The 9,917-nt window shown below is 38.2% G+C and overlaps 2 protein-coding genes across 2 annotated transcripts in view; one reads left to right on the top strand and one right to left on the bottom strand.

The window, feature by feature from the left end:
* Positions 1 to 63, top strand: part of LOC140942956 (sodium channel protein 1 brain-like) — a 19,152-nt gene extending 19,089 nt beyond the window's left edge. Inside the window, exon 23 of the mRNA XM_073391976.1 lies at positions 1 to 63. This exon is cut by the window's left edge and continues 945 nt beyond it. The gene's annotated coding sequence lies outside the window, so the exon portion shown is untranslated.
* Positions 64 to 1,135: 1,072 nt separating this feature from the next.
* LOC140942963 (delta(14)-sterol reductase TM7SF2-like) lies at positions 1,136 to 9,862 on the bottom strand. Its single transcript, XM_073391985.1, has 10 exons — positions 9,619 to 9,862; positions 8,662 to 9,279; positions 7,681 to 7,735; positions 7,399 to 7,590; positions 6,827 to 6,930; positions 6,306 to 6,425; positions 5,725 to 5,893; positions 5,265 to 5,345; positions 4,418 to 4,540; positions 1,136 to 4,108 (listed from the first exon to the last, which is right to left on the bottom strand). Exons 1-10 carry the CDS (start codon positions 9,775 to 9,777, stop codon positions 3,948 to 3,950), a joined length of 1,782 nt encoding a protein of 593 aa, XP_073248086.1. The 5' UTR covers positions 9,778 to 9,862; the 3' UTR covers positions 1,136 to 3,947.
* Positions 9,863 to 9,917: the final 55 nt, after the last annotated feature.

Raw genomic sequence — 9,917 nt, forward strand, 5'->3', positions numbered from 1 at the left:
ACAGTACAGGAGAGCAAAAGCGGTTTAATTGTGTAACAAGAGTAGGAGAAATTGTGCTCGAGTAATCACAGCTCAGGCCTTTAATGCCCCGGAAACAAGCGTGCAGAGCAAATCGGTGGTCATACGGGCTAAATCGTGACAAGGATCATAGTCAAATGTTCGCGGAAGAGCTGAGTTGATTGATAGTCATTGAAATAAGAAAAGACTGATTGAAGAACAACCGCTTTGAACTAAAGTAATTATATAAAGATCCATACAAACAATTTGAAGCTACTAAAATGCAACTATTTGAGAACTAACGTATAAATTATCAGACTTTAGTAGTAATTCAGGATAGAAACTAATGGGAGTTATTTCCTTCTTGAAATTCATTCGGCTAGGAAAAGACAGTTAAATTTAGATAGTTCTTTAAACATAGCCAACCGTCAACTAAGCAAAAACGAATATGTTTTGGATACGTTTATCTAAATTTATTGGTCACTACTTTGTTGAATTAGAAAGCAAAACTAAGAATCATATAATAACCGAAATTTGAAGTTGATTCAGTTGCCTCGATCCAGTTCTCTGTGTTTGGATATCATTTCAAACATTCACTTTCGTGTTTGTAGTAACATCTAACACGAGACGTATAGTGGCGTTTTTATTTGACATCCAGACATCGAAAAGTGGGTTGGAAAAACGCGGCTTTAAAACACCTACATCAAGGTGTCTAGATATTGCATGCAACACTGATGGAGTTCTGGAAAAAGAATCCCCAGTTGACACTGAAGAAGTTCGCAAAACTTTTATGGTCTAATGAAAGATAGGATTTTCAAATACTCACGGTTCTTTTTTTCTTTTCATGGATTGGTAGTAAATGTGGTGAAAGTTACTGGAGTGCAGGTGAATCACAGTTCAATATTTGTTGTTCAAGAAATGCTGCAGCGCTCGAAATTAAACAATTCGCAACTTGCTGAATGAAATACAGGCCATCTTTACTTTTCTTTCACCAAAGCTCACCATGTTGAATGGCCTATTAACATACCATAATACACCGCTCATTTGTTCAACAAAAAAACTGCGACATGTTACCCAAAAAGCAACAAATTTTGAAACGTGACTCTGGTTGTTTTACGAAAAGAAAGATCGACTTGCATGGCTTTAAATACATGCATACTTTATTATTTCCACAATATCAAAATCAAAGAACTCTGAGTGAAGTTAATGCTGATACAAAATAAAACTAAGTAGAAAGTCTGGATGAGATTAACCTGATAGCTCAGAACGGGTAAAACTTGACAAATGTCAGTTGTGGAATTAGACGATTTTTATTTTAAAGCTTAGACCTGGAGTGTGCCAGGGTAAGTGGTTGATCCTGAGAAACGGGCTGGGATTTTAGTTGATAGCAGAAAAATCACTGGTGATGCGACGATAGAGACCTAGAGATTCCAGAACGAGAACGACTACCAGTGCGAGAGTTGACTTAAAGTTTGCTCGACGTGTTCTCAACAAAAAAGTAAACACCACGGAAAGCTTCATTGTAATTTTGATTCACCAGAAAAGTTATTACTGCTATCTTTATTGAAGGAGGTTAAGCTCTCTCCTGATCGCAAAATGATAACATTTCTAACATTTCATAACTTGTTTCCGCTACATTCTCCCTAAACCTCGTCGTAGAATGACGACGGCTACCACATTTTCCCGCCAAAATGACGCTTGTTCACGCGCTAGCACTACGTAGTATTGAGCAAAATCTCGTACTCATCTTAGAATCTGAAGGCCTCAAATAGATAACCGATGACTGAGGTATTGAGCACTCTCGTCCAGACTCCATAAGTAAACACCTACTTTACACTATATACAAAACTTCTATCAAAACGTTAGTGCAGTCAAAACCCATATTTTCCTACTACAGATTGAAGGAAACATTGAAGGGAAGGCTAGGGTGAAAAACGAGACACGAGGTGTCGATAATTTCACCTATTCCCTTAGAGCATTACTGTAGCCTACGTTCACAGTTGTAGTTCGACATTTTCTTTCGTTCCTGTTGCAGAGCCATTGAATTCAACTCTGTACAGTCTGTGCTGCATGTAGTGGGTAACACTGCACTGATAACTACCTCTTAGCTAACACTGATACATTTCATTTCTCTTAGACAATCTTGGAAAAAGAATATATTTTTTACAAACTCTTGAATTTACCGTGTTAAACTTCATTTTGAAGAAAAAGCTTATGTCAAAGTTCTCACTGGCGACCACCTTAGGTGTTAAGAAATAATATTAAGGGCCCGTATACAATGTTTGGGGCGTACTTGACTGAGAGACACAGTTGGGTCTTAATATAACCTTAAATTGTTAAAGATCATGAGAAGGAATTGGTGTTGTGATGCTACCAAGCTTCATTTGGCGTATACGTCTACGAAATAACATACGAATCCATGCCAAGTTATGGGGATAATTAATACTTACGAATAAATTGAAGATTAATACTAAAGAATAAATTTTATTGTACAACGATATGTGGATAAATTAAACTGTTTTTCAGAGAAGGGGTACCCCTTTCGACGAGGAATGAATCAGCCAATCAGAGACTGGAAAACCAGCGCATTTGGGCGGGTTCTGTTTTCCACCAAAATGATATATGTTTTGGAAAATGGAGTAAGAAAGTTGTCTTGCTTAAGTCTTCGGCGCCAAAGGATTTTTTTCCGACGTAACAAAAACTTTTCCTTCAACATATAAAAACAAAAAGCCGTACGAAGTGTTAAAAAGGTTTTAAAACATTGATAAAAAATAAAACCAAGAAAATGTAACGACGAAGAGTTTTCACTGGTGGTCACATCCATAGGGATTTCACCCAAACGAAGGTTTCGTTTTCGCAATGAAAGGTTTTACGTACACGGTATTCCTATTTAAGGCATTACATAACTAAATCTGGGTAACGTTGCTAATGCATGCATTCAAATATTGGATTAAAAACGTGAGGGAGTTGTTTGGTATTAAAAAATTTTATCGGCAATGATCGGCATAAAATGTACAACAACACCCTGGATGGAAAATGGAAACTCTGAAACATAGTTACAAAAAACAGGCGACTTAAAAATCTTTTGTAAGTTAAAATATAAAGTACGAAATCTAAAAGCTGTGAGATTCTTACAGCTTTTAGATTAATATATCTGGTAAAAATAGACTCGGGAGTTGTCGCTTTTTCTCTTTTTTCTCTTTCATAGACGAGTGGACTATGTTGAGAAAATGATCTCCAGTGAGGAAAGGGAGGGGGAAAGCGAAGAAAGAAATTTCATTTCGTTTAAGTATAGTCTTAACGTACAGTACTTTCCATTGCACATCAAATGTTCTCACGAAACGCAATATTCATTACGCTCGAGTGATCACCTATTTGCGGGGAATTCCAGAGAAAAAATGGGCAACTTGTAATCTTGGTGTCCATTCATGGCATTCAAGTGACCGTAGTCCGGAATATAAATATACGGAATTAACTCTATAAATCACTTGGAAAAGTATTTGATTTATGCAGCACTTAAGAGACTGGAAATATAAAAGTGCACTCTTCTACCGGAGTACGATCAATGGAAAGCACCATAGGTTATGACAGTTACACCATAGCCAGCATAGAAGCCGAGTAAGAAGAAGAAGAGTACGCGAGCGTCAAGCGCGAGGCGAGAAGAAAAACTATATTTCCCTCTAACTTACGTCCCACGCTCGTCTCTCGCGAATCGTGCGCGAGTAGGTCTCCTGCTTCGCACTCTGTCAAACAACGCTTGCTCTGCAGGCTAGTAAAACCCCTTTTTTACTTATCATGTAATAAATTATCAATATACTTCAAATTGTTTCTGAGCGACGAGCAAAAATGGGATCAAAATAACCATTAGAACTACCCGCCAGGTACATGTATCTCTCTGCAGTTATAAACATAGACGCTTTAAAAGAAAAATGCTAATGGAAAGGAACACTCTAAAATACTTTGGGCAGAATGCGGTAGGGCACGCGTCGACAGTATTCGTCCCAGCTTGCTCCGTACTTGCGGCGGTTACTTGCTTCATCCCTCAGTTCACGATGGACCAGCAAAATTGTCAAGTAAACCGGGTAGAAGAATGGAATCAGACTAGAAGAACCTGAGTAAAGAAGGAACCATATGAGAGATTGACACTTAGCCTGCGTAGCAGGTGCTTGGAAGTAGTGGGCGAAAGAGAGAACGGGCGCGCGCGAGGGAGACACGCGCGTCTCCTTCTCGCGCGCCCATTTTTTCTTGCACCCACTACTTCCAAGCGCCTGCTACGCAGGCTAGTTGACACTTAACTAGCAGTATATCTGTTTATGTATTTCCCCATCATTGTTTTCGTTTTGGTAATTCAACAGGTACTTGCTATTCGCAAGGGCGTACATGTAACATATACTATTTTAAAAGATCGACTAAGACGTACCACAGGGTAAAGTCCAGGCAAATGCCATGATGATGTCACCTAGATAGTTGGGGTGCCGCACCACGCCCCACCAACCTGAGGCCAGAAGTCGTCGACCAGATGAAGTTAAAATGGTTTCTGCATCTGTAGGAAAATATCAAACTTATCAAGTCATTGAGAACCATATATGTACGTTTTTTTACAAAACAAAAGAAAAAGGGGGTGACTATTCGAGAAGGGAGGGAGGGGGGGATGATTTTCAATAGTGCTCTCAGGGAGATGTGGCCTCATTATGCCTTTGAAGTACAAAAAGTATAAATGATGCACAAGAACGAATATAGGAAAACAGTGAACCCAATCTATAACTGTTGACCTTTGCTAAGATCTCTGGCATCATTTGAAAGACCTCCCAGATTTCTCCTTCCAACGCTTACTAAAACAGCATCTACTGATTAGACAATTTGAAAGTTGACTATATTTGTTCTTTTCTCTATGTACAGTGTGTGTGTTATTTATTTACTTATTTTGTTTTGTTTTTTTCTTTCTTTGCTATGTTAACGATGTTTTAAAATTATCATTTTATAGCTATGCACTAGCATAAAAACGTTTGTTAATTGAGCTCCTAGACATCCTTGTTATCATAGTGCATAATTTTCATTATGTAACAATTCCTTCTTTTATTTCCATTAGCAAACAAAAATTAAAAAAATTTTATTTGGATGTAATAATAAAGGTTGTTGTTGACTAGTAGCACAACTCTTGCAAATTATCTGCTGTAAATAATGTTAAGAACAACGCTTGTATCTTATACCGCCATGTCTGCACCTAAATGCAACAGTGAATTTATATTTGCATGTTTTTGGCTCACCTTGAAATTCCTCAGAGTCAGAGTCAGTTCTGAACCTGTCCTTTTGAGAGTTTGAGCCACGGAATATGGCATATCCAATAACTACATGTATGGACAAAAGAATTGAGAATGAGAATCTGATGTAAACTGAAGTTTTGGAAGGCCAAAATTCAAGACATTTTTGGGGAGACACACTTTATAAGTACAGAATTGTTACTAAAACGTATCAAAGTACCATCAGTGAAAAACATTTTGTTTCATATGCAAGGCTGTCATTAAGAGGCGGGGGCCAGGGATTTTCCTCGGCTACTATGAATGTGGGCCCCGGCTACTTTCAAAGGAAAATAGAAGAAAAATAGAATCAAAAGAAAGCCCTAGCTGTTTGAATCCCCACCTACTTGTTGTCTTTATCAGGCAACTTGAAATCTTAGTGACAACCCTGCTCATATACATGTATACAAGATAGACAGGGCAGACATACCAAACAGAACTATGATTGCAGCTGTTGTTATCCAGTGAAGTTTATTTGTATTATCAACGAGATAGCGTGCCTGTAGGGAATAAAGGACAGGAACCCAAGATATGTCACCAAAAGCCAACATGAAGCCAAAGCCTTCCTCGATAATATCCATTGTGCTCAAGATGGACGACTAAAACAAAAAAATGACAATCATAAAAACATCAATATCAAAACAAACATACAGTAAGATGTAGGTACAGTGTATCAAAACCTTGCACACTTAGTGTAAGAAGTAAATAGTCAGTTTAAAAACTCATTCCCTCAGACTGAACCTTAAGTCTTTCCAGTTAAAGAGAAATAAATTCTTTAGCTTCTTGGCCTGTGATGTTCTGGATCATGACCCAACATTAACTTTACAAACAATGTAACTGAACATCCCTATTTTTGTCATTGTTCCATTCCACATAAAAGCTCATGCAGCTGGAATTTTTTTCTCCATTAAAAATATCAAAAAGACACAGGCTCCTACGTGGCTCCGTCATAATTATATGTACTGTGAACACCATGTTACTTTAGAATTTAACCATTTTTGCAATACTAACCTCATAAAACAAACAGTCAGCAACATAAATGAAATGAAAGATGCACACAAGGATCATTGCAGTAGATAATTCTCCAAATTTCTGGTATTCCTTGGCAGCCATACAGAAGTTAATCATCACCTGAGGAAAGAAAGATTAACCTAGATTTCAAATCATGTACTTGAAAAGTTACATTCAGAACTGTGATACACATCACTTTTAATCCTATTTAAGGAGGCAGCCAAGCTGAGTTGTACACGAGATGTGCACCAGACTTGTAATTGAAAACTAACGGGGCACAGTTGTTCAAATACTGGATAACGCTAACCTGCAGCTGAGTATTATGGAAACCAACTGCATTATAGCTATATCCACCTTCTGAACAATTGGGGCCAGTAGTTTCTTGGTGGCCCTGAGATCTACTCTCAACATCATGGAGTACCAATAAAATAGATCACGCATTTGGCATACAGTCTCTTGTTCACATAAAGGTTGTACATACAGATCACAAACTGATACGTGAAATAATAAGTCTTGCCTACCCAGCCAATAAGTCCAGGCCTGACTTCAAAGAAAAATTTGAAATCAAACTTTCCCCATCGTGGATTGAGCTGATGACCCATGAAAAAGTCATAAACAACATTTCCTGTTGAGCGAAAGTTAAATCAAAAAAGGTCATCATTACTGCAACATGTCCACTCTTACAATGTAGACTACAATGTTGATGCAACCAACAGTAAAGGTGAATGATGTTCAAATTTTTACTCATTATTTTAGCATACTAGTTAACTTATAGAAAGCATTACCAAGTACACAAGTTAAGTTCAAAAAGTGAAGAGCTTGTTACAACCTGAGCAATATTAAGCTCTTTGCAAGAAATATCCCAGAAAACATCACTCATCTAAAACTGTAAAATTGCTTGTTGGCAAAAATTTGGTTGAGCTACACATGCTCAGTGTATAAAATTTCGCCTGTCAAAAGAAAATTTCTCTGAAACTATTCAGTATATATATGGGACTCAAACTTTTAATGATTACTAATATTGCTAAGTTCTTTCAACATTCAGCTGTTATTTTAATAGCTTGATTACTAAAAATGTTTCATGTTCAAGAACCTGTGTTTCCTCCTGGAGAGAGTCCCTTCTTCTGCACACGGGCCATAACATAAACAGTGACAGAAACCAGAACAGACCATATGAGGGTTGCTGTTATGATCCCAAGGAATGTGTCATACACCAAAGCAACATTGACTTTGAAGTAGAAACAGGCAGCAAATCCAATCACACTTAGCATTAAAGCAAGAAATCCTAAATGTCAGAAAAAAAGACAGAAATACCAATCAATTTATTATTCCTGAAATGCATGTGAATTCTGTTCAAAAATATCCATCGACCCACCATTCAGTCTGTAGTCAAGTTGAGTTCCATCAGATAACGCTCTCCCATATGCCACCTATAATAGTTCAAAAGACATACAGTCAGTCATGTAATTACTGTAGATAAGAAAAAATGTAAAACAATTATTGGATTCCACTTCCATATGACATGGACGGCTATGCACATCTTGAGGGATGTTATAACACTGCCTTGGATCTAACTACAGGAGAATCTCAATTTAATGAAGGCCCAAGGGACTGACAAAATTTTTTAGCTATAACAAGGTATCGTTATATTGAGGTTCTTTTTCATATATTTTACTATTATTAGGGTAAAGAAATTTGTTCATTATATTGAGGACTTTTGTTATATAAATCAAGGTTCCACTGTACACTGTATCATGAACAGTTAATGCATTCGTGTTTTTTGTGAAATCCAAAAATAAGTTTTATCAGCTGAGGTCGGAGGCCAAGCCTGATCTTATACATTATTTAGACGAAAATGACAACAAAAACACTGTTGCCTGAACACAGTTTAGTATTTTCCAAAAAGAATAGACATGGCTCTTAGAAATCATGCATTCCACATGCAACCTCCAGACTAGTTAGTTAGGTTGAGCTAATTTCCAAAATTAATATATTATTGTTGGCTCTTAGCCGGTGAGAAGACACAGTGAGTACAATGTATAATAATAATTCCCCATATTATACTCAGTCTAATGCATCAGTCAATTCCACCTGCACCCAGCCCCCCCCCCTTCCCCCGCCAGGCTACTGCGGGGCATTTGCCCATCTTGTCAGTCCTGGGGTTGGGGCATTTGCAAATTTTGCACTGCCCGGGAGGGGGCTGGGCTCAGGTGGAATTGACTGATGCATAATCCAGTAATTGCAAAACTTCATCTCCATCAAATAAAATTCATTACTGGCAAGGGAGCAACCTTATTACATAAGCATTCTTAAGTTTTTTATAACCAAGAAGTACAGGTATACGACTATGTCTTACCTTTCCAATTGGCAGCATGTAAATAATAACTTGCAGTACAATCCATCCATCAACAATCAGGTGACCGATATCAAAAAACTTCTCAATCGGGGGCAAGGACGGCCACTGGCGAACTGTACAAGACCCCTTTCCATTACAGAACAAATAGGACAAAACCACAACTGCTGGTAATGCTAGCATCATGAAGAAAACGCCAACAGGGCCACCGAATTCATACCCATGCTTGCTTTTCGTAGGCTTCATCTCTGTTGCTGAGAGCAACGCTTCTTTCTCTTCAGTGATGAGCTTTTTCGTTACAGATCGAGTGACACGAACTGTAGTGACGCCTGAATTACCAGAGGTTACTGTAGAGCTTGAGGTGACAACTGAAGTCTGTTCGATTTTCCTTTCGGGTGTTCGGCCTCGTCTCGGTGATCGCCGACTCGGTGTTACAGCCACAGATTGTTGTGTGACTTTCTGTACAAGACTTTCTTCCGATGTAGATTTCCTTGTTCGACGACGTCCACCGCTTCTTGCAGGTGATCTTGATCGAGAGCGAGATCGCCTTGCTGGTGAACGAGATCTCCGAGCTGGGCTTCGAGCTGGCGAAGTTGAGCGGGAGCGAAATCGTTGTTCTTTCTACATAACGCAACGGTAAGACGGTAAGACTTGTCTAAAAACATTGAGTATTTCGGTCACATCTAAGTTGCTAAATCGTATATTTCTACGTTAAATAGTGTCTGGGCTTATCAAAGGGAAAAAGTGGTAATTGTATTAAAGGTCAATCTTGAGCTTTTAGCACATTAGGTTCTTAAATATAAACAAACTCGCATGAGATTAACCTAATGGTGTTCTTGCAAAATATGTTGCTAAATAAACAGCAGTCATTGGTCTTTCGACCACGATTGTTAAATTTTGGTTATTCGAAAAATAACTTAAAATAATTTTTATCTAACCAATGAAAAAATCCAGCCTTACATAGGTTTGTCGCAAAGGAACTTCTGTTTTGAAGCCATCTTTGAAGTTAACGTAGACGGCGCTCTTGCGCAGTTCAAGCACTTCTGCCTCGTAATATTTCTTGCTCCCGGGCCATAATGCCCAAACTGTCTCTCCAACGGAAAACTTAGCCTTTGACATGTCTTTTAAGTAAAGAAATCCAAGCGATCGCTCTATTTTCTCGTACACAATTTTATGGTAAAGACAGCTCTCGTAACTTCACAAATTTTACGAAAGACAGACAACTTGTCAACGGTCACACTTAGTAAAAGCGGGAAGTG

This window comes from Porites lutea, chromosome 7, assembly GCF_958299795.1.
Source record: "Porites lutea chromosome 7, jaPorLute2.1, whole genome shotgun sequence".
Classification (NCBI taxonomy): Eukaryota; Metazoa; Cnidaria; class Anthozoa; order Scleractinia; family Poritidae; genus Porites; species Porites lutea.